This window comes from Drosophila miranda, chromosome XR (assembly GCF_003369915.1).
Source record: "Drosophila miranda strain MSH22 chromosome XR, D.miranda_PacBio2.1, whole genome shotgun sequence".
NCBI lineage: Eukaryota > Metazoa > Arthropoda > Insecta > Diptera > Drosophilidae > Drosophila > Drosophila miranda.
This window is the reverse complement of record NC_046674.1, coordinates 30112831-30136715: the sequence shown is the minus strand read 5'-3', so window position 1 is coordinate 30136715 and position 23885 is coordinate 30112831. Positions and strand designations below refer to the sequence as shown.

The window sequence follows — 23885 nt, the reverse complement described above, 5'->3', positions numbered from 1 at the left end:
CGAATCTATAAGTTAGCTGTATCCAATCTTTGAAATCTATAATGCATCTGCATCTGTAAGATGTTCCCCAGGGTTAAAGGTTTTTATAAAACCCAGCAACTGGAATAATTTCAGGCTCCATTTCCATCTGTGGGATGGCATCTAAATCTCATACATATGGCATTTATTAGGATCCGAGACTAGTCTGACTGCACTGTCGTGGGATAAATGGCATGGCATGGCCCACACTCGGGTGCTGGTGCTCTCAACTGGAGCACAAATTATTTTTATCCATTGCATTGAATTCCAAGCGGCTCCATTTACACCAGAAACAGCAGCAGCAGCATACACAGATACAGATAGTCTCCAAGAGAGTACAGGGGTTGCAGTCGGGGTGCAGGGGTGCGGGTTCGGATCGGTTCGGAACGGATCGGAACAGATCGGATCAGAGCCGAATGAGCAGTGAACAGTTTTCGGTATCCATTTCGATTTTTGGGCTGCCACAGGCGTCTATTTTTAGGCCTCATGCCCAGATACATGGCCACATTGCCTCGTCCACACCATTTCCCCGCCCTCTCTTCCGCTCTCATCCTCTCCCCACCCTACCATGTGCTTGCGAGTTTTCTTTGGACGGGCAGGTGGGCGGCACACATCGCTCTCTCTCTCTTTCTCTCCCGATACGAGTATGAGTGGAAAAGTAAGCTTTCGGAACGGGTCCGAAAAGTATCTGTATCCGTTGAACGGCTGGCCGCTAGAATATAGTCTGCCGTGGATCGTCGGACCGTTCAGTCTTTTGTGTCGTTTAGTATCATCCGATTCGTGTGATCGACAGCACAGCTCAAATTTTTTTTCTTTTTTTTCTAATTCCTTGAAGGTGAGTGCCGCAGCAACAGCAACAGCAGCAGCAGTAAAAAACTAAAAAAAATTTGTAAAACAACAAAATAAAAGCAGGGGCAACATGCCACATGCAAACAATAAAAAAAACAATAATACCAACGAGATTGAAAAGTTACAATCTAAGAACTACCTTAATTCAATAAAAATTTAAAAAAAAAACCAAAAAACCGAAAGAACCGAAAGCATTGTGTGCGACTCCTGCGCCAAAAAGGAACCTCTCCCGAAAACCGATTCGATCCAACAGTCAATTCGTGCGTGTGACTATAATCCACATCCCAACCCCCCTTCCTGGCATACTATTTTTTTAATATTTTTTCAAGTGTCGTTTTGAAAGTGTGCTACCGGTTATATGGATTGAATCGATTGAAAGAAAGTTAACATTATATTTTTGACATTTAGGCACTTTTTATCATTGTTTCTTGTTCACCTTTTATTTTTCTTGCTCTCTTATTATGTAAGAAGGTGAATTGTGCATGCGTATTTGTGCGTGAGTGTGTATGTGTGTGTGTGTGCTAAAAATGTATTCCACAGATACAAGATACATTTCGTTTCGAAAGAGCCAAATGCTGCCTCAAAAGTGCCTCAAAATAGAATAGATCCAAGCGAGAGTACCTGAATGCCAGAGGGAGAAAGCGAGATACACACAGAAAAACATACACACCCAGAAACACACACACGCGCACACATATAAAAAAATGCAGAGCTCACCCAAATATATCTATATATTTGTATATATGTATGTATATGTGGATATAGCCATAAAAAGCTCTGGATAAATACGATTTCTGGATATTTAATTGATTTTTTTCGTTCCATTTTTTCCGTATCCTACCGCTCAACAAAGGAACGATTTCCACCGAAATTTTCCGAACACATAGACAAACTAGCATTGCGATCATAAATAGCTGCCATATTTCTCGGTTCCCCATTCTTGAATCTATCAACAGGTTTATTTTTAAACCCCAGAGATACAACATACAGTAGAACTCATACATCCCTCTCCCTCGCTCGTTCAGTGCCAAATGGAGATCTCAACTCTGCTTAGATTTTCGTATTCTTTTCACCAAACACCACATCCCACCGCACCCCTTCAGAGTCTGTGTGTGAGTGCCCGAAGGTCGACATTGTCAGAGATTGTTCACACGCCTTACCTTCGCCGAAAAGGTGTCTTCGCAAAAGACAAATTGAAATGTTTTCATGCTAAATTTATGCTCAGCTCTTGGCCTTTGCCCCTGCGCTATATGGCAATATGGTTGGCAATTGGTCTGGGCACAATAATGGCGAAATTGGACAATATACACCATATATTATCTGTGTTCCCCATGACATTTTTGGGGTTTCATAACTCCATCAATTTTCCGTCGGAATACCTTTTTCAAGTTTAAGTCTCTGCTAGTATGTCATGCATCTTTTATGCATTTATTTTAATAAACTGATCTGTAAAGTGGAGATTTTCTCATTTATATTTGTACAAAAATGTTATTTTATGAGATCTTAAAAGATATTTACAAAGCGATCTTCAAACTCTAAGGGATACATTTAAATCAACGTAGAGATCTATAGTGTTCCTCCATGTATTTAAATAATTGATCTGTGAGCTGAAAACTATTGAATCTCTATAGCTTTTCTTGAGATCTCATTGATCCAAATGATCATGCAAAAAACGGATTACTAAATAATCTGAGAATCAATCACATATTCTTTACCTTCTACTTCATGATCTTCCTACTGATTCATCCCAAGATCATCTGCAGCTTTCTTTATAATTCTTTTTTCTTACCCACCCTCTGTGTGGGTTAACTACATAAAGAATCTCATCAGTGGGTGAACCTTGGAGTCCCCTCTCTCTCGACGCCTTTGTGATGCCTCTGCAGTTCTCGAATGAAATCGGATATCGGAGAGAGGCAGGAATGCTCATCTCTTTCTGGCAGGCGCCCACGCCAAAGTAAATACCATAGACAGAGAGAGAGCGAGAGAGCGTAGTGGCAGTGCCCCCATATACGGCATGGGCAAATGCTGCGTATACGTAATACGCCGCTCGCTATATGCATTGCGCATACGCATATGTGGCCCCGATAGGATCGCACGAGCGTGCGAAGGTGTGCGTATGAGTGGGCGACTGAACGGATTTATGGAACAGATGCCAGACATACATATAGACATGTATACATATATATATAGATATCTAACAAATTATCTATGTATAACGTTGTATATATAGGACAATCGAAATGATGTCAGAACCTATTTCCTTTTCCATTCTCATTTCCAGTTCCAGTTCTTTGAGCTCACGTCTCGTTCTCTTTCTGTATTTTGCAGTAACTAAAAACACAAATCAAAATGGCTGATGATGAGGTGAGGTGAGTATCGTGGGCGTGCGGTGAATACCGTGCTTTGATCCAGTGACCCGTGACTAACACTTGGCCTTCTTCTGCAGTAAACTCTTGATGTGAACAACACAACGGGCATTATGACATCCTGGCTTCATGGCTATGCTGACCCCTGGGTGGGGACTTGGACTGTGGATTGGCACTGGCTTGGACGGGAAAACGCCAGGATCTGAGGATAACTGTGGTAAGCATTAACTTCCACCCACCCAACCGCCCTGAGATCCCCGCCCCCGCTATTGCCATCTAATCTTAGCGAAGTGCCTCGCCCTAACCGCAGATCACAAAATACTTTCTCTTGCTTCCCCACAGGATTGCTGCGCCTTCTCCAGCCTTAAGCCCCGTCAAGTCCCCCTCTGATCGAGGAGCAGAAGTCAGCACTGACAATGATAACTATCGAATCAAAATCGAAACAATTCATGTTATCGTTAGTGTTCGTGTCTTTGTGCCTATCTCTGTCTCTGTCTCTGTCTCTGTCTTTGTCCCTGCTTGTACTTTGGCGAAAAACGTTTGTGCGTGAGAAATAACTGCAATATGCCTTTCGAGAATGTGAACATAACACAGTGAGATGTGTACGAGAATTAAACGGTCATGGTGATAGATGTTTGTCTGATGTGATCATAAACATCACGTATTGATTTCCAATTAAATTCTAATCAATTTTTAATTGAACATTTAGAAAGATGTTTGTAGCACTTTATGATATCGACAAATATGATCATCTCACGTGTGAGCCTTATTCTTTCTTGTGAAATATATTGCAATCTTCGCACGCGTGAGCCAAAATTGCCATTCGACATATAAACTAACGATTCATCGTTTTCGTTGCAGAAAAAGGCAGCTGCTCCCGCCGCAGCACCAGCTGCGGCTGCGGCCAAACCGGCGGCGCCAGCAGCGGCTGCGGCCAAACCGGCAGCGCCAGCTGCCAATGGAAAGGCGCCGGCCGCCAATGGAAAGGCGCCGGCAGCTGCGGCCGCGCCAGCCGGCCCGCCCAAGGATCCCAACGATCCGAAAGTGAAGGCCGAGGAGGTACACTTGTGTACGTGTGTCCACGTTACTTCAACGTCCCGCGTCCATGTCCACGTCCATGATGAGTCCCCGCTATGATGAGTGCTGTGTGCCGTGTTGTGTTTTGTTTGGTCCGGATACGGGATTCAGCCGTTCCCATTCCGGCTCCCATTCGTTGCACTCGAAGCTGGAGCAGGAGCTGGAGCTGGAACTAAAGCTGAACCCGCTGTCCCCTGTGTGTGTTTGGTAGGCTTACTAACGATGGTCGATTGTTTTTGGTGTTTGATTGCAGGCAAAGAAGGCTAAACAGGCTGAGATCGAGCGCAAGCGTGCTGAGGTGCGCAAGCGCATGGAGGAAGCTTCCAAAGCCAAGAAGGCCAAAAAGGGTTTCATGACCCCAGAAAGGAAGAAGAAACTCAGGGTAAGTGCTGGACACAATCGCCAATGATCACACCAGTGATTCCTAACATTTGTTGTGTCCTGCAGTTGCTGCTGCGTAAGAAAGCCGCTGAGGAATTGAAGAAAGAACAGGAACGCAAAGCGGCTGAACGTAGACGCATCATTGAAGAACGTTGCGGCAGTCCCAGGAATCTCAGTGATGCCAGTGAAGGTGAGTTCCTCGGTCCACAGCGGTGGTCCACCATAGAGTGCGTCCTAAGCCCCTTGTGTTCTGGGGAAGTTGCAAGGAAACCTTGCGGCAAATTTCACAGTGGGTTTCCCTGCAGCTCTCCCAACGAAATACCCTAAAAGTATTAATGAATGACGAATATAAAGCGAATCAAATAATAACCAGGGCCCACAGACTTTCGGGGGAAATACAGTACTTCGGAATATGTACCCGTAAGTCTGTGTGCCCAGAGGCATAAACATAAATCGATAATTGAAAGTTGAACAAAAAGTGTCATCTGTCACGTACGCACACTCACACATGTACATGAACACCCACACACCCGCAGCCATACAGAGACACACACTGCATACACACACACGGTTGTGCATACACTGCAGGAACAAAACGTCTAGCCCCAGTGGAAGAAGCAGCGAATGAAGAATCGAATCTACCTATAAATATCTATCTAAATATGTCTCTCTTTATCTCTCTTTTGCCCTTCCCCCCGAAATATCTATCTGTATCCATACACCCACACACCAACTCCAACACCAACACCCACACCAAAACATACAACCCACAAAAATCAACAAATATACCAACCAACTCCCATTCTGTGATCTGTGATCGCAGACACACTGAAAACTTTGATCAAGCAACACTATGACAGGATTAATAAATTGGAGGACCAGAAATATGATCTTGAGTATGTTGTTAAGCGCAAGGATGTTGAGGTACACACACGCCACCAGCTATATATGCTATATACATATATTATATATAACTCTTCTATATATATGCTCTATATATGCAAAATGCCTAAACTCTAAAATTGTATCCTATCCAACACGAAGCCAAAAAAAGCATCAAAATCAAAAGTCTAAAACTTTTAACAACAACAACAATAAACACCTTCTGTTAGCTATCTCTCTCTTTCTATACATCTAAACAATATCTCTCTATCCTCTGTTTATCTCTCTTTCTCTCACACTCTGTATTATACACTTGATGTTTGGGGAAAATGCCCGCCCTAAGATCTATCTTCCTAACGCACTAAAAACTGTACAGAAAGACCACTACTACTCACCCAATTAATGAAGATCTAGGGCCGCTGTCTGTCACTTTCCCATATCTAGTGAAGCGATCTATCGATTCTCTATCGGATTGATCCTTTCGCGTAGTAGCCTCTATTGAGTCAAGGGGTTATCTCCCTCTAGCCAGAATACCATCAAACGTTCTTCCCACACAGAGTAGATCACACACAACTACAACCGAATACACTCTCTCCCATAAATACACTCACACCAAACTATATATATATTCTCGAACACAAAAACACACACAACAGCAGCTGCGAACAATGAGACATACATATAACCCAACTTCGTTCCGCAGATACCATTCAGAAAGTCTGTCACGACTATCACACTAAGATACTGAAATTGGAATCAGAGAAATTCGATCTCGAGTACGAGGTAGCCAGAAAGGATTTTGAGGCAAGCAGCTCCAGTTCCAATATCACTTATCCGAGCAACAGCAGCTTCGAGTGTTGCGTTGCGCTCTCTCGAAAATCGTAGAACTTGTCGATAACTCTTTACTGTTTTGATAGTTTCTTGGCCAAAGCCGCACCGAAAACGATTCAGCCCAAAAGATATACATAAATATTTCTGGCCAGAAGGCCGTAGCGGCGCCTGATCACCCTAAGTGTGTTTGTGTGTGACTGTTGTCCGGCGGACAACAAATCTGCAGCACCGTGCACATGTAGTAAATTGGCCAGAAACCGTAGTTAACCCCAAAGTACTCGCATTTTTGTGGCTATTTTTTTTGGAGAGAGCTGTGCAAACAGGACCCCCACATTCGACATGTTTGCGCACTCCCACCAGTGTCTGCCTCAGTGGACACCCCTCACACTTCTAAAACCCCCAGTATATAGAAAGTAGAGCCCTCTAGTCGACGCGGCTAACCCCTAACCCCTAACCAGACGGCTACCAGGTCTGCACCATGTGGATCGAAACTAACTCCACCGCCTCTAGAGAGTACAGTACTAACCCCTGAGTAATGCCGAAATGCAACAAATGCTGACGATACCTATTTTTTGATGTCACTGTATTTGTTTCGATTTTTTGCTTTTTGCGGCTTTTTTTTCTAGCCTATAGCTATAGCTTTTTTGTGGCTACAAGTTTTTTTGCTTTTTATCGTAGCAATACATTCGATATTTTTATGCAATTTTTGAGATTTTCAATGTACAAAAGCTTCTACTAAAACTAAAAAAAAGAAACCCATACCAACGTAACGAAGAATGGATAAAGAGAAACGAAACGAAGAATTAAGAGGTCATTTTTAGTGTGACCAGAGCACAGGCTTTGGTCAAAGTACAGTCATCCAATGAGTACAGTCACGCACCAAGCACCACAGCATTCGCAAGCACCTACAACGACACAGAAACAGACACAGATACATACACAAACACCGATACAGGTACCAGACACTTCATGTGGCACAAAATACCAAAAGCAAAGAAAGAAAAATACCTAAAATACCAAAAAAGTACCAATACGATCGTATAATCCCCGTCTCTCCCATATACAACATATTTACATAAATGATAAAGATCCAGTTCAATCTTTAATTTTATATTAATCGAATCTTAATCTAATCCTTTTTTTTCTCGAATCGCGACAATCAATCAATCAATCAATCGATCAATCAAACGAACAAACAAACGAACGAACAATCCAAAACAATTAAATGCGTCGTCGTCGTCTCTATCTTTTTTTTATTCTGCTCGCTATCTCTAACTCTATCTCTATCTCTCTTTATCTCTATTTATATCTGTCTCTGTCTTCACTTCTATCTCGACGTCACTTCCCTTCTCCCTCGCTCCACATCTCTCTATCTCCGACACGAAAAACACCCAAAAACTACCTATCTCAATCTCTTTCTCTCTCTCTCATTGAATCTTTCACTCTGTCTTTATATCTATCTATATCTTTATCTCTCTTTCTTTGATTCGTACCTCACACACGCACACACCACCCACACACATGCCCACAACGACACGCACAAACTCACGCGCACTTACACGTACACAAACATTTGTCGTAACGTAAATTCTCAATGCGTTACGCTTGACGCTTGACGTAAACGTCGATACAATCGTTTACCGAAAACGTTACCGCTTACCCGTAACCGCTACCGTTACCGTACTACCGTTACCGTACTACCGTTACCGTAACCGTTACCGTTTACCGCAGCCGAACTGCAAACAATATGCAAACAATATTGGCAACGCCTTTACGCATTGGAGGGCGATAAGTTTGATTTAGAACACGTGCAGAAAGTCAAGGCCCAAGAGGTAAATTCCCCAAAGATTTACAAAATTTTGCCATGCACCCAAACTATAAAAATACCAAAAAATAAAAAAAATATACCAAACCAATACTTAAAAAAAAAAAAAAAATAAAAAAAAAATCGAATGTTTTTTTCTTACTTTTCTTATCAAGCAAAAACCAGAATATAAGATATATTTATATATAAATCGATTATTAATCATTATTTTTTTACTTTACGATTATGCCCTTGATATTTAATTACTTGATTTCATTTCTAAATATTTCCTAATCATATTTTTAGTTCTTTCTACTGCGATACTTCTTTTCTTTTACTTAATTTTGATATTGTTTTAACTGCGCTAAACTACAGAACCACTTTTAAGAGAGAGCTCTTCTCGAATCGGCGCGTGCTTCAAACAGTCCGGAACGGGAGACACTTTCCAGTCCTTGGCGCCTGCGCCAAGTACAAATGTGTAAATAGTACATCAAATGCTCAATTCCCAAAGCGAGGTGAGGCCAGCGCTCTGGAAACTGTCTCCCTTTACCGCCCACCCCCACCCCAAAAGTCAGATCTTCGGCACCGCCGAAGTGAAGCGAATTAGGGAAAAATTCTATGGAAAATCTTCAATTAATTGTCAATTTTGAACTAAACCCAAACGAAAACCAACAAAATACCAAAAAACATACGCGAACCCAATCAAGCCAATCAAGTAAACCGTAACGCTCTTTTCCGCTCCGCTCAGTTCCATTCCGCTCGATCCGTTGCTACTGCACACCAGAGTTGCCACACTCTCCAATCCTCAATCTCGAATCTCCAATCTTAAATCAGAATCAGAAAAACCGATCAAAACCAAACCCAATCGAAGAAAGAAAACTCATCGAACACATAACATCTAATGAAGCTGCAAAACAACAAACGATTAAATATCGATAAGCAACGAAAAATTGCGATAAACCAAAAGAAAACTCTATAAACAATAAATGCAATCATAATTACTTTTAGCATTATGTACTTAGATTTTATTTGGTAAAGTACCAAACCTTGAACTTTGAAAGCGTCGATACGACAACGATAAGAATAAGAATATGAATTTAAATTTGAGTACAAACCAAAAAAAACCAAACCAAACCAAAACCCAATTCCGAAAAAATACAATGTTTTTGCAGGCGAATTGCAAGAGATTTGCGAAGAGTATTACGAGCGTATGTATATTTGTGAAGGCCAGAAATGGGATCTGGAATACGAAGTCAGGAAAAAAGACTGGGAGGTACTGCACCAATTTCAATTTCAATTACAGTTTCAATTTTCAATTTGTTCTCAATCAATCAATCAATGTCAAAACTCTGAATACAAAAGAACCAACCAACCAACAAACAAACAATTCAATCACTCCAGACAGAATGCAACATGCAACAAAAATCAATTAAATCAAATCAAAATCAATATCAATTACCTAATCTAATCTTGAGTTCTATCTAGTATCATGTTCGTTTCCGTTTCCGTTCCGTTCAGTTCCGTTGTTTCTTTCTTACTTGTTGAATGCGCATCAAAAACAATCTCTTAGTTTGTATCTGTTATATTTGACTGTTCCAAAAACACACTTTCTCTCTTTCTCTCTGTGCGTGCCAATGTGTGCATAGTATTCGCATATGTGCATGCTTTCGTGTCTATTTATTCGTACTACTCCTTTGTTCGATTCGGTAACACAATCAGCCGAAAGATGAGTGCTGAGAACGAAGAGATTGCCATTAGAATTATATACGTGTATCGATGTCATCAGTGCATCCGAATCTTTACAATCGTTACGTTTTTATAGGTTTAGTGCCTATGTCTATCCTTTTGTGAGCAGTGTGACCATTCTCAGTAGCAGTTCAGTCCCGTGTGGCCATATCCTACCATAGAGTGAGGCTCAGTTTCAACCGCCATATCCCTAGCACATACTCACAACACACATCATATGTAGTCAAAGTCACCTGCTGTACTCTCTCTCTCTTTCTCTCTCTTTGTCACTCTGGCAATCCTAGTACGCTCATCAGCCACACCACACCTCAATCAATCAATCAGTATTAGTAAATTGCACTACAACAAAAACAACAATAGCAAGATAACTAATTTGTTGCACAATTTGTGAAATTTGTTTTCTGTGTGTTTTTTCTCTTTCTTTTTTTTAAATAACAATTTGTTTGTGTCGCTGTCGAAGCGCTCGTTATTACTGTCATTACTTGCACCTTAGTCCGTTGTGTGTCCGCTGGGCCGCTCTTGGAGGCAGGCCACACCCACAACCACACACACACACACACACAAAGAAAAAAAACGCACTCTCTTCACACGTAAATCGCACGCATACAATGGAAACACGCACGCGTACGCACGCGCACTCATAGTAGGCGACATTTTGCATGCAGCATAAACACAAGAACACCAAACAAAAATACCAAACAAAATACCAAGAGCCACAAAAAACTACCCCCATCCTTAGACCTCAGCCCTCCAGCCATCCAACCATCCAGTTCCCCAGCCCTGAACCTACTTCCGAACCATCCAACCAGCCGCACTTCATTGTAAATAGAATTTCTGTGTAAATTACTCCCATTACCACTCACACTTTGCCTCTCTCTCTCTCTCTCTCTCTCTCTCTCTCTCTATGTGTCTATCTATCTATCTATCTCTTTATCACTCTCTTTCTGTGTAAGCCAAGAATTAACTAAGCGAAAGAACACAAAAAAATAACGAAAATCAAATCAAAATTGAAGAGCATAAAAGCCAAGCGTCGATTACTTCTTGAAATGATCCACTTAGTGCTAGAGCCGATTGCCCACTAAATGTGACCGATAACCGATAGCCGATTACCGTTTAAAGTTACACGAAACCCGCCAAAAGTATAAAAGCCAAAGTGAAATCCAAGCAAGAACCTGCGTGCGCAGCTGAAACAAACAAATCGAAGAAAAAAGAGAAAAGAAAGCAAAGCAACACAAAACAAGCGACAATGATAAAAGAGAAAGTACTATAAAAGGAAAGAATACATTTGCTGCCCTAGGAAATAGCATTATGATCAGCAGTACCTCAGCCCAGCCCCCCAGTTAGAGACCTCCCCACCCCCGCAAAAGATGACAGTTCCGTTTCCGTTTTCAGTGTATCCACTCGTAATATTTGCAGTTATTTAGGGTGAACGAACTTCCACACTCAATATAGCCATGTATCTATCTCTCCCTCTCTCCAATTCTCGATCTCTCTCTGTGTGTCTCTCTGTCTCTCTCTCTCTCTCTCTATCACTGTTTATCGATTGTTGTACTATATGTGTATATATGTATGTATAAACGAACAATACTCTCTATAAAACTACAAATAAAGCATTAAAGCAAAAGAAACCGACATTTGGATGTTATGCTGTTCAATCTACGAAAGAAAATTCGATCATAAGAAAAGCAAATGTTTGTCCACCCACCACCACCACCAAAAGAAAAAAGCCAATGCCTAAAAACGACCGCCACCAGATACCACAAACCAGTACCAGTTCCAGTATCAGTAGCAGTACCAGTACCAGTACTAGTACAAGTACCACAACCACTCTTCCATGCCAAAAAAAAATCTTCCCCAAGTAGTAGGCGGCTTAGAACGTAAAGAACTTGGCTCGAATCGCTGGCTCGCTCGCTTTGTCGCTCGCTTGCTCGCACTCACTCACCCAAAAAAAGCACGCACTAGTCTAATCATTAGTTATAGTATTTGGCAGAGTATTCTGATCTATGTACGCATCCCATATGTCTATATGTGCATCCAGTGTTCTTCTAGCGTTACCCGTTTCCTGTGCATGCCTGCTCCCGACCTACTTCTTCTTTCAGCATTTTGATTTTGATAGTTGCCCGCCAGTAGCAATAGCATTATGTGTCGATAAACAGTAGTGTCTATCGAGTGTATCAAGTGTACTAATCGAAGTCATTTTCTCTCCCCCTCTCAATCGCGTAAATACAGATCAACGATCTCAATGCCCAAGTTAACGATCTTCGCGGCAAGTTGTAAGTATTTTATTCCGGAGAATCTACCTCGAGATCGAGCGATTACTAATCGATCATTCGATTCGATTCTTTTAGCGTCAAGCCAGCCCTGAAGAAGGTCTCCAAATACGAAAACAAATTCGCCAAGCTGCAGAAGAAGGCCGCTGAGTTCAACTTCCGCAACCAACTTAAGGTCGTGAAGAAGAAGGAGTTCACACTGGAGGAGGAAGAGAAGGAGGTAAGTTCTGTGGGATAGCTCGAGTGAGTCTCTCTCTTTCTCTCTCTTTGGGTTTGGGGCAAATCTGATATCTATAATCTTTCTGTATGCTACGATCTCTCTTCACGACCACCACCAACTACGAAAAATGTCACACATTGCCATCTGCGTTTAGAAAAAGATAAAAGATGCCGCTGTGCTTACAAAAGCCAAAAAGTGTAAGAACTCTGAGTGTGTGTGTGCGATCCTACATATGTACCTACCTGTACTCATATTTTGTTCGTATTTCTTGAGCACCTGAGTGTACCGCACTGTAACCCACTCTGTCGTTATTGTATCTCTCTCTCTATCTCAATCTATTGTCGCACACACCGATCTCCGATATCTGTCTTCTATGTATCTGTGAATTGCTCCGATTGTAGCCAGTCTGTAGTCAGTAGCTTAGTCACACGTTCACACAACACTTTTTGAATGTACTGTACACCTCGAAGTAGTTTAGTGTCGGCACAATTGTTGGTCCCCCCGAGCATCCCCTGTTTCCTGTTGGCAAACCACGTGAGATTCGCTTACTGATTCCACTGTATTTTCTCGTTTTTTCATCATGATATCCATCATCAAAATCATCATCCTTGGCGGACGAGCAGAAGAAACCCGACTGGTCCAAGGGCAAACCCGGCGATGCCAAGGTGAAGGAGGAGGTTGAGGCCGAAGCTTAAGTGTCCACACTTCCACTAGTGTCCACTGACCCGTGACTCCCGCCCTAAACAATAATTGAGATTATTATACAACAATTTTCTGAAGCAATACAATTTATATAATTCTATTAAATATATATCTAAAAATATATATACATGTATATATCTCGCCATATATATGTGCCATATGAATATGAACAGAATGAAGTCAATAAACCAAAACAGCAACAATTAAAACCAACTAAAAATCACAGTCAAATTGAATGTCAATATAAAAATATCAAAATCAAGCTCGAAACTCAATTGCCAAACAGCCAAAAAACAAAACAGATCAAATAATTCAGATCGATCAATGGATTCAAACAACAAAACATCTGGACACATTGATAGATGAATTATGGATTATATTTCATTATTTACAAATTATATTTTTTAATGTAAATTAAATTAAATTACAAAAAAAAAAAAAAAACAAACAGACAGAGTCTCGCAGTTCTTTCTCTCTTGATATTTATGTAATTTATCATATCTCGGAATACAAACGCCTGTTCATCGCAGCCGGGAATCCAGACAATCGAAGGTTGTATTATCATCACGCTTCCCTCTGGTCCGCTCTTTTGAAGAAATATCATGTTATCCTTGTTATCGTGTACATTTTTGTAAAAGAACAAGGGAGATTCTTTCGGTTAGCTCGAAAGTTTGTCCAAGCATGGAGATGTGCTCGATTTGCACATCAACATCAACCGTGGGGAATCAGAATGCTAAGAAGACTTTTCCGATCACAAATAGCAGAGAATACAAATTTGTATGCCCGATACTCCGTCAGTATACATGAATGTGAGCTTATGATTTATGTAACCTATAGAACATATTCTATCCGTGGTTTTATATATGATTTGGTTTCACCGTTCGCAAAATGGACAAATTGATTTTTTGCCAAAAAAAATGTAATAAAAATTGATCGAACAAAGAGAGAGAGAATGGAAGGAGGCAGCGTAGCCACAGCGAGTTGATTTTTTCATTCTGGCTATACTAATGATCCGATATGAATCAGATTCGACGATCTGTTAGGTAAGTAATTTTCTATGATTACCACAAAAATAATATTTCCTATACTCTTTGAGTATCGGGTATAAAAAAAAAAAACAAAAAGAAGCCGCACGAGGAGACGAGTGAGACTTAAGCGAGACGCGAATGAATAAAATCCTGGTCGAATCATTTTCAGCAGTAATTTTTAAAGCTTTTCACTTAACTATGACGTTTCCTTCTGATCCCTCTGAATAATATCTGATCTATCAACCAGTTTCCGGTGGCCACTCCCAATCATAACCGCATAAGGGCCGGGCTTATATGATATTATATGATATGCTGTCAAGGGCAAACATGAGGGGCGCCCTTTAATAATAATTTCTATAATTTGTTTTTTTTTTTATTAAATTTGTTGAAATATTAATTACATATAAATATAATTAACTTTGCGTGCTTTGGCCTAAACGAACTTTTCGATAATTCAAAATGAGTAGGATTGTCTTTTTCGATACAGCAAAAGAGTTCAATCTCTCTTGCAAAATAGTGCATCTTATGTACGTCTTGATAAGTCTGAATTTTGAAAAACTTCGCTCCCCGCTGGCAACAGTTACTGAAAAATATCAACATTGTTCTAAAAAAAACTTAAGCATTGGGTAAACATCTATAACATCTTTGATTCTTGACGATACATTGCACAACTTTCAATGGCCGCTTTATGGTAGCAGGTTTGAGCAGGTAACTTTTTCAACTGTTCCATTCACGGCCGGGGCTTCTTCAGTTGCGAGAGCTGTGCTCAACTCCTGACATTTTAACAACAAAAATTGTCATTTTCTATTGAATTATCGGGCATTCGGAGGGCATTCTCGCAATTGTGAATAAGGTGAGATGTCGAACAATGAAAAAAAAAAGTGCGGAAACGAGTTCTTCACAATGGTGAACGAGGACTACATTCATGACAAGTTCAACCTGATCTTCCTGGACACGGAAAACTATCGCAGCACCCTCGAAGTGATCCCCGACCTCAACTCCCGGTCAGGTTCCCATGTTGGAAATGATCACGATGTGGATGCTAGCGCCGAGAAGCTCTGCAAGCGGATCCACGCCCGATTCGAATTGATGCTCAAGAAATTCCAGAGGGCCGTCTTTGCCCCCGTCTACTGCCCCAACTGCATCGATGTCTGCAACCTGGACTGCGCTTTGCTTGGCACAAACTACTCCATTGAGCTATTCGCTCAAAGGCCAAGTTTGTGCCCAAGTGGGTCCTACTATTATGTATAAATTATTTAATCCTTACCGTTTCGAACCTTTCGCACATCGCTCTGGGTCAAAAAAGGACTCGCAGGAAGCTGATACCTGAATAGAAAAAATGAGTACCACTAACAAAATTCCCCGTGTATAACATTGTTAACATTCTGTGTTTTATTGTTAATCTGTTCAGCTCTAACCCCCCTCATTAAACACCTATAAGCAATTGTTGCTTCAGGTCCCGATGGTCTGTAACCGATTCCGGAGCCTTTTTTGTCTGATTTTTCTGGTAAATTCAGTTTCTTGTGCACTCGATCAGAAGAGATGAACATAGTCGTTCATCTCCACAAGATTCGATTTAAACATTAACTTAAAAGTAATTGAATCCAAAATTTGAATCAGTTTATACTTATGAAGTATTTTAAGTATTTTTCTTAACTGTCTAGTCTGTCTATCGTCTATTGGATAATCTTATAGCTAGAATAGGATGCGTGCTGGCGGATGGATGCGGATGTACGATGATGCATACATATGTACATACGAGTACAAAAAATTAGTTACAATTTTCGTGTGCGACTATTCCGAGCCAGCGTTAGGATAGTCGCTTGCCTTAGACAATTAATCCGAGTGTTTTACACATACGATGCAATAAATAAATAACACTATCTCTACACTATCCTACGGGTCTGAAAAATCAATGAAATGATACCTAAAAAAAAAATTTTGTAATTAAAACTAAATATAATATTTCTACTGACTATCAGGGGTCAGGGAACTAACAAAAAAAAACGAGCAGGAACGTTGTGAGTCGCAGCTTAAGCCGCGACTCTAAATTTATACCCGATACTCAGTCAGTTTGGCTCCCCTCCGCCAGAGGGCGCACACTGCATTAGGAAGAGTGTGTGAAAGAGAGGGAATGGGTAAGCGCGTGGAAGGTGTTGCGTAGCCACTGCAATTGAATCTTTTTCTTTTGGCTGTAATAATGATCTGATCTGACCCAGATTTGGAAATCTTCCAGATAGGGTAATTTTGTATGATTATGCGCTTTTAATTTTCTCGTATCTTCAAAATTGTGCATGCCACAGATTTTCGTCTTTTGTGGGGGCGGAAAGGGGCGGTGCGAAATTTCGAAATACACTTGTAACAGTGTGATATCACAGGAGTCTGGATACAAATCTAGGCGCTCATGAAGACGGACAGACGGACAGATAGACATGGCTATATCGATTCGGCTATTGATGCTGATCAAGAATATTGATGCTTTATGGGGTCGGAAACGCTTCCTTCTGGGTGTTACACACATCCACTGTCACCACAAATCTAATATATCCCTATACTCTTTTTGAGTATCGGGTATAAAAATGAAGAGGGTATAGATCTTCTGTTTCCGACTGCATTTGCAGGCCTGGGTATCGTAATAGTAATTGTAATAATACATAATATATATTCTATATATGTCGCTAGTCTTAACTCGTGTCTCGTGTGCTTAGGCTCCTGCTGTTCTTTCTTGTCTAATTGGATGCTTCTCCTTCGACCTACACCTCAATACTGTTGAGACTGCCGGACGATATGTTGTCCGTGTGGCTGCCGAGTCGCGTTCGCTTGATCATCGCACGGCTGGGCATCGGCGAACGCTGCACCCGTGGACTACCAGGTACAATCGGTATGCCTACCAGACCCTGGTGCCCCTGATGGTGGTGCAAGTGTTGGTGGTGTGGCGGCAGGTTGTTGTTGTTATTGTGATGCTGATGGTGGTTCAGATTGAGATTGCTGTGGCTGTTATGCTGGCTGCCCGAGGCGCGTCGCTGTCGCCGCAGCGAGGGTATGCGCGATGGTGTGGGAGTACCGTCCTCAGGAAAGCCGGCCCCGTACGACGGCTGCTGGTGCTGCTGCAGACCCCGCACACTGCGCTCCAACATGGGGGAGGGCCCGCAGGCTCCAGGAAGATGTATAGGCGCCTGCTGCTGCTGGTAGTAGGAGGCATGTGGCGGCACTGGCGGCGGTTGCTGCTGCAGCTGTTGCTGGTGGTAATCGAGGCGCTTGTGTAGCATAGTTGGTGTCCCCGGCGGATGATACGGCTGGGCATGGTGCAGCCCGCTCTGGTGCATGGCTGCCACAACGCCAGCGTTGCCCTAAATGGGAGAATAAGAGAAAGAATCAATAGATGAGTAAGGGTTTGACTGTTGATCCGGGTGGTGCTTTGCTGATCGAATGCTGGGCGAATGGATGACATCATGGACAAAAAACAATCTCATCATGGTTGGGTTGGTATTTACGTTTACTGGCTTGCCAGAGCTTGAACCTGCACCAGCACCTGTTGCTGTAGTGGCGTTGGTGGCGGATGTGGATTTCTTGGGCAGCGGCGGCAGTGGCTTGCTGGGGGCGTCCATCGATGGCGATGGCGATGGCTCCTGCTGCTGCTGGCTGATGCCATCGCAGGCCTCCAATGTCTCGCAGGAGGACGAAGCCATTGCTTGGAGGGCATCCTCATCTTCTGCCGCCTCTTCACGGCCTCCTCCCGGTCTGCAGTGGATCCCATTGCCTTTTCCATGGCCATTAGACAAGGGCGGCATGAAGCGCAGCTCCATGACGTTGCGGTTCTAGAACATTGGACGCAGAGTTTGGCGATGGGGAAACACAGAACACAGATGACAGACAGAAGACGACAAAGCAAAGCCCAAAAGCAGCCAAGAGACCAGGAAATAGACAGAGACAGAGCACAGAGAGCACAGAGGCACAAGCGAGACAGACAGAGACAGGGATAGACAGGGGGTCACGCTTCCAAATCCAAATGTTTTTTGTTTGTTTTGTTTTTCGTTGTTTTTTTTTTAATTTTGACCAACCAACCAGCGAAAACTTTTGGGTGTGTATTTCGAACACTGGATGTGAAGCTAAGTGAAAGGATAAAATAGATATCTCCTTTGGAGATACTCACCTTGTCGGAGGCAGTGTCCTGGGCCAGCGGGTTAGGCGTGATATTCATGCGCGGTATAACGCCATTCAGGCGTCGCACATCGCCGCCGCTTTTGTGATGCCCGCCAACCCCCAGCACGGCGGAGGTAACAAAGTCCGCTTGTATATGCTCCAATTGCGGTTTGTTCTCATCTGCGGGGAAGCATCAGATTAAATACTGAATAAATAACCGGGTTCAATGGCAGGACTCACCCTCTGGCTGGGAATTTTTGCGACGACGCAGGCATGCTACCACTGTTGCAATCAGCAGTAGCAGGCCCACAACGGCGGCACCGGCAATCACCGGGTAAATGGAGCTCTGCGATGGCTTCCCCTGGTTGGCGGGGACCATCAGGGGCGTTGTGGACGATGCTGTCGGCTCATTTAGCTCTGCAAAAGGGGATCAATTCAAAGGACTTCCCAAAAAAAAGTCACGAGAGGAATACTCACTCTTTGTCCGCGCCTGACGAATGGCACTGAATTCGGAGGCCGCATGGGCATTGAAGGTCTGCAGCTTGAACTCGTAGGCGGTACCCGCTCGTAGCATATCGATCTTAAAACGGCGCGTATGGCCGCCATCCACAGTCGCCTTGAGGTACTCGCCCGCCGAGTCAGTGGGCCTGTAGTACGCATAGTAGCCATCGATGCTGCTGTCGGATGAGGAGCCCGTGGCTGTGGCCGGGACAGCCGCAGAGGCCAGGGTCCAGTGCAGCAGAACGGCAGACTCGGAGTAGGGTTCCACGTCGCGCAGATCGGGCACCGGGAGGTTCGATTTGGCCACGCCTCGCTCTAGGAAGAACTTGAGTGAGGTGTTACCCTCCTTGTTGTCGTTGTTCGAGTAGACGGCCACGATCCGGAAGCGGTAATACCGATCCGGTCGCAGTCCCGTCACCGACGACGTGAAGTTCTTGGGGCCGACGGTTACTTCATGCTGCTGCTGTTGGTCCCGGTCGTGGCGATCACGTCCGCGCGTTGCCTTCCAGTAACCGTAGGGTATGTTCTCGTTGGTGGTCTGCCAGTTCTCGCGTGGAATCTTACGGAAGCTGTCGCCGAGCATGCGATACTGCACCTTGAAAAAGTTGATGGAGAGGCCGTCGTTGCGCGGCACGTTCCAGCGCAGCATGACGGCATCGTCGGCCAAACGGGTAACATTGGGCCGTGACGGTGGCACCATGTCTGCAATTGACAATCATCCTTATTAACTTTATTTTAATTTTAAATGCAATGCATAAAAATTCAATGTATTTGTGGAGCTCTCTTAAAACGTGATGGTCACATATTTTGCGCCCATTCAGCGCTGCCACGCAAGAAATCGATAGTGGCATCGGTAGTTTCAACCCATACCTAACTTCTGTACCATCGATAGTGCTATCGATAGTTTTTCACCTCTATACTCAGATTGAGCTAAAATTTTCGCTGCTGTCCGTTTCGACAATTGACAACAATTGCGCGGAAATTCGGGGGAAAAATCATTTGCCATAAATAAAAGCGAAGCGCGCCGCCTCAATGTGTAATGTGTTTTGTTTTTAGCTAATTAGCGTACATCGTACGTAGTTGATAGTTATATTAAGTGCAATAGTAACATAGAAACAGTGCAAAAGTAGACGAAAGACGACAGAAAAACGACTCACAAATAGACACTCAGCTACACAGTGCTGCCACCTGTGTGTGTGCGTGTGCATATTCGTGTGAGCATTTTTCGTGTGTATAAGGAAAACGAGTGCAATTGATTTTCGTGCAAGAGTCGAACTCGGAATCCGAGTCCGAGACCGACGCCAACCCACTCAAAACAAACGGCGGGAAGAAGAAGGTGAATGTCGTCGGGGTTGGAGGGTGCCGCAGGGGGGGGTTCAGCGAATGGCGGCAGCGCTGGCGGTGACAATGGCGGAAATGGTAGCACCACTGCATCTGGTGGTAACGGTGGCTCGAATAAAACGCATTTGCCACTCACGCCGCGTTTCACACCCGAGGAGAAGGAGGTTCTGTATACGCTCTTTCATCTCCATGAGGATGTTATCGACATTAAGCACCGGAAGAAGCAACGCAACAAGTACTCCGTCCGAGAGACCTGGGACAAGATCGTGCGCGACTTCAACTCTCATCCGCATGTCAGTGCCTTGCGCAACATCAAGCAGATCCAGAAATTTTGGCTAAACTCGAGGTGGGTAGACCCTCTAAAGCCTTCTCTATGGCACCATCTAAAGAGTCTACTCTCCCGCTGTCTTTTAGGCTCCGCAAACAGTATCCGTATCGTGAGAGCTCCTCCGCCTATACCGGTGGCGGCGGTGGTGGTGGTGGTGGTGGTGGTGGTGGTGGTGGTGGCGGCGGTGGCAGGGCCAAACAGCAACGCACCGTCTCCGTCAAGGTGGAACCCGATTTCGTCATCAGCCCCGATGAATCGGAGCCCAATCCCCAGGGCGACACATTCGATGAGATCGAAATGGATGCTAACGATGTCAGCGATGACATCGAGGAAGATCCCATAGAGGTACAGCAGCAGCAGCAGCAAGCGCACGCGCAGGCCGAGGCCGAGGCACAGGCCCAAGCCCAGGCACAACAGCAACAGACGGCAGCCGTAGAGATGCAAAAGATGCAGAGTGCCGCAGCGGCGGCTGTGGCGGCTGCAAATGCCAATATGCTCAACACCCACCAGATCAATGTGGATCAGATCAGTGCCGAGAAGCTCACCCTCAACGATTTGCTGCACTTTAAGTCGGCGCGACCACGCGAGGAGATCATACTGCAGATCAAGCATCCCTCGGATGCGACAGGTAGGACAGACTTCCATAAGAATCCTCCTTATACTATACTATATATATTCCCCTCTTTTATATAGCCACACAAATCCACACGATACCCACGCAGGCGCAACAGCATACCATGGCCACCATCACCGCTGGGGGTTATAACCAGCAAATCATCAGCGAAATCAAGCCCCAGCAGATCACTCTCGCCCAGTATCAGGCCCAGCAGCAGCAACAGGCCCAGGCGCAGGCGCAGGCCCAGGCACAGGCCCAGCAGTTGGCACAGGCTCAACAGATGGCGGCCCAGCAGCAGCAGCTGGCGGTTGCAGTGCATCACCAGCAGCAGCAGGCGGCAGCCGTTGTCGTACAGCAGCAGCAGCAACAACAGGCGCAACAACAGCAACAGCAGCAGCAGCAGGCGGCGGTGAAGATGCAGCTGACTGGCGGTACGCCCACCTTTACATTCAGCGCCATGCCCACAGTGACGGCAGCCACGGCAGTGCCCGTGGCAACGGCAACGATACCCAATGCAGGCAGTCCCGTCCGCAATGGATCGAGTGGGGGCGGCGGGGCGGTTGGATCGGCGGCTGGAGATGGCTATGAGGAGCGGATGAACTACTTCAAGGTGCGGGAGGCAGAGCTGCGGTGCAAGGAGCAGCAGCTAACAACAGAAAAGAAGCGCATCGAGCTGAACAAGGCCCAGGATGAGCTCAAGTATATGCGGGAGGTGCACCGGCTGCGCGTCGAGGAGCTCAAGATGAAGATCCGTATCCTGCAGAAGGAGGAGGAGCAGCTGCGCAAGAGCAGCAGCTCATGAGATGATCTCCTGGAGAATGTCACTGCATCAGCAGTAGGCGGAACAGAGGAAGAGCAGGAACAACAGGAGGAGTACCCGCAGGAGCAGGAGGAAGAAGAGTACGATGAGGAGTACATGGATCGTTTTATCGGGGGTTTCTAGTCTATAAGTTTTCACTATTGGTTCGTCTAAATGTCCCGCTAGCAGCTAAGAAAAAAAGGGGGGGGGGGGGGGGAGAGGGGGCTGGCCAGCAACAATCGATAGCCTGGCCAGCCGCTATCGATAATTATTGATTAAGAAGCCATCACTTGAATGTACAGCGCAATGATCTATCGCACACAAGAAAAATACAGAATGGGCGTGGCCATCCGCAATCCACGATGCAAAAATCACATTAAATCACAATCATTCTATCATTGACTCACCCAAACGGTTGTACTTCCGCTTGCCCTTGTTGCGGGATCCGCCGCCGCTACCAGAGGACGAGGAGAAGCCAGAGCCCGAGGAGGACCCTCCACTGCCCGAATCGTGCGACGAACGCATCGGCACATTGCCCAAAGGCTGGTAATCCTCACCGCTTATTTGAAGGGGATTCACACGCAGCATATTTCCTTCGCTGATCTGTGGATAGACATGAGATGACGGATTAGAAGAACATTCATCAAAGGATTGCAGATCTGCTCTGCTTACCTCTCCCAGGGTATTCCTCGCAAAGCATTGCACTACTCCCGCATGCCGCTTCTGCACGTGATGGATGAGTAGGCTGCGGTTCTCGGCAAGCGTCTCGTTGTCAGTGCTGGCATCCTCGCCGTTGAGTAGCCAGTATATCTCCGGCTGGGGATTGCCTGTGGCCGAGCATTCAAGGGTCAAGGAGTCGCCCTCATTGGTGAGTGTGGCCGCTGGTCCGCGCAGTATGCTGGGGCGCTCCAGAACCTGCAGCTTGATCATGTGCACACGGACGGGCGCTATACCGTTGTCCAAGCGGCACACATACGAGCCTTGATCCTCCGGCCGTACATCGGTTATTTGCAGACCGTACGCGAGCACTCGACTGCGATTGTGATTGATGCTGGGGAGAGTGGGGCTGCTCCAGACGGCCTCTGGCCTGGGAGAGCCTACGCCGGGGCACTCCAGGATGATGGTCTCGCCGGGGCGCGCCTGCAGCTGGCTCGCCGGCTGCTGGAGAAAGTAGGGCTGCGTTCGGTCCGTGTAGTCCACCCTAAGGTCGATGACTTGGGGCAGGCGGACTTCCACCCCCGTGATAGCATTGGTCGCCGCGCAGGTGTAGTTCCCCGCATCCTTGGTGCCAACTGAGCTTAGGACCAGGGCCCCGCCCGCTCCCGACACCAGCATCTCTGTCTGCGGCAGCTTCTCCCCGTTCCGGTAGAAGCTCCAGATGGCCGGCGGACTGGAGGTCACCGTGCCACATCGAATGAGGACACAATTACGGGGCGCCACGCTCCAGCGTACCGCATGCGGGCGACTGTAGCCGCTGAGATTGTCGATCGAAATGGAGACGAGGGTGAGCCGAGCGGGCGTCGAGGCCAGCGCCCCGGGCCCGTACCAGGCAACGCACTGGTAGTCGCCCACCGTCTGTGGACTCACGTAGATCCTTAGCTTCCAGGTGCGCTCCTCGTTGCTGTTCGTCACATTGTAACCGCCGCTGGGCCTCAGGTAGCGGTACGCCACGGATCCATTCTCCCGGAAGCGCCACTCTAGTCGATCGGGCTTCAGGTTCATCTCGCACTCGAACACGACCTCATCGCCCTTGGGGGCCACCGCCGATTCGGGCGCCCGCTCGATGTACACCCCTAGGGTTGAGGGGGAGGATGAGGAGGTTCTGCTACTAAGAGCCAGGCTGAGGATGAGGGTCAGGGCCAGGCACAGGGTCACCAGTCGGGCCATGGCTCTGGTTCCACCCGGGAATTGTTTGTCGCCTCTGGAAGGAGATGAAAGGAACGATTAGTTTTATGGCTTTATGTTTATGGGTCTGGATCTCTA

The 23885-nt window shown here is 45.3% G+C and overlaps 4 protein-coding genes across 22 annotated transcripts in view; 3 read left to right on the top strand and 1 right to left on the bottom strand.

The window, feature by feature from the left end:
* The first annotated feature begins 727 nt into the window (after positions 1-727).
* Positions 728-13279, top strand: LOC108153251 (troponin I). 12 transcript variants are annotated; one of them, XM_017283105.2, is made up of 10 exons: positions 729-853; positions 3196-3231; positions 4095-4292; positions 4564-4692; positions 4758-4881; positions 9381-9481; positions 12184-12227; positions 12303-12444; positions 12599-12641; positions 13068-13269. In XM_017283105.2, coding segments are annotated over exons 2-10 (798 nt in total). In that variant the 5' UTR covers positions 729-853; positions 3196-3216; the 3' UTR covers positions 13070-13269. The 12 variants fall into 12 exon arrangements, with proteins under 12 accessions (XP_017138592.1, XP_017138594.1, XP_017138593.1 ...); XM_017283104.2 differs by lacking the exon at positions 9381-9481 and adding an exon at positions 5515-5615; XM_017283103.2 differs by lacking the exons at positions 9381-9481; positions 12599-12641 and adding an exon at positions 6277-6377 and having other exon boundaries at positions 728-853.
* A 255-nt stretch (positions 13280-13534) lies between these two features.
* On the top strand, positions 13535-16181 carry LOC108153595 (casein kinase II subunit beta'-like). The gene has a single exon (XM_017283676.2). It carries the CDS (start codon positions 15033-15035, stop codon positions 15423-15425), a length of 393 nt encoding a protein of 130 aa, XP_017139165.1. The 5' UTR covers positions 13535-15032; the 3' UTR covers positions 15426-16181.
* A 670-nt stretch (positions 16182-16851) lies between these two features.
* LOC108152265 (interference hedgehog) overlaps positions 16852-23885 on the bottom strand; it is a 31596-nt gene continuing 24562 nt past the window's right edge. For 7 of the 8 annotated variants that reach the window (XM_033386605.1, XM_033386606.1, XM_033386604.1 and 4 more), the window contains 7 exons: positions 22575-23823; positions 22310-22505; positions 18795-19520; positions 18558-18734; positions 18328-18497; positions 17669-17992; positions 16852-17524 (listed from right to left, as the gene is read on the bottom strand). In XM_033386605.1, the coding sequence (XP_033242496.1) occupies positions 16928-17524; positions 17669-17992; positions 18328-18497; positions 18558-18734; positions 18795-19520; positions 22310-22505; positions 22575-23789 (3405 nt within the window). In that variant the 5' untranslated portion in view covers positions 23790-23823 and the 3' untranslated portion in view covers positions 16852-16927. The remainder of the gene's footprint in view (positions 17525-17668; positions 17993-18327; positions 18498-18557; positions 18735-18794; positions 19521-22309; positions 22506-22574; positions 23824-23885) is intronic. The other variant, XM_017281486.2, reaches the window with a different exon arrangement.
* On the top strand, positions 19726-22283 carry LOC108152267 (regulatory protein zeste). The gene is given in 3 exon segments (XM_017281489.2): positions 19726-20505; positions 20574-21115; positions 21181-22283. Coding segments are annotated over 3 exon segments (1755 nt in total). The 5' UTR covers positions 19726-20158; the 3' UTR covers positions 22047-22283.

Bases quoted from the DNA above. Each gene is read 5' to 3' on its own strand.
- LOC108153595 (XM_017283676.2), top strand. From the start codon at position 15,033: ATGTCGAACAATGAAAAAAAAAAGTGCGGAAACGAGTTCTTCACAATG.
- LOC108153251 (XM_017283103.2), top strand. The intron at 4,693-4,757 runs GTAAGTGCTGGA...TGTGTCCTGCAG, and splicing joins AAAGGAAGAAGAAACTCAGG to TTGCTGCTGCGTAAGAAAGC. The intron at 4,882-6,276 runs GTGAGTTCCTCG...TTCGTTCCGCAG, and splicing joins TCTCAGTGATGCCAGTGAAG to ATACCATTCAGAAAGTCTGT.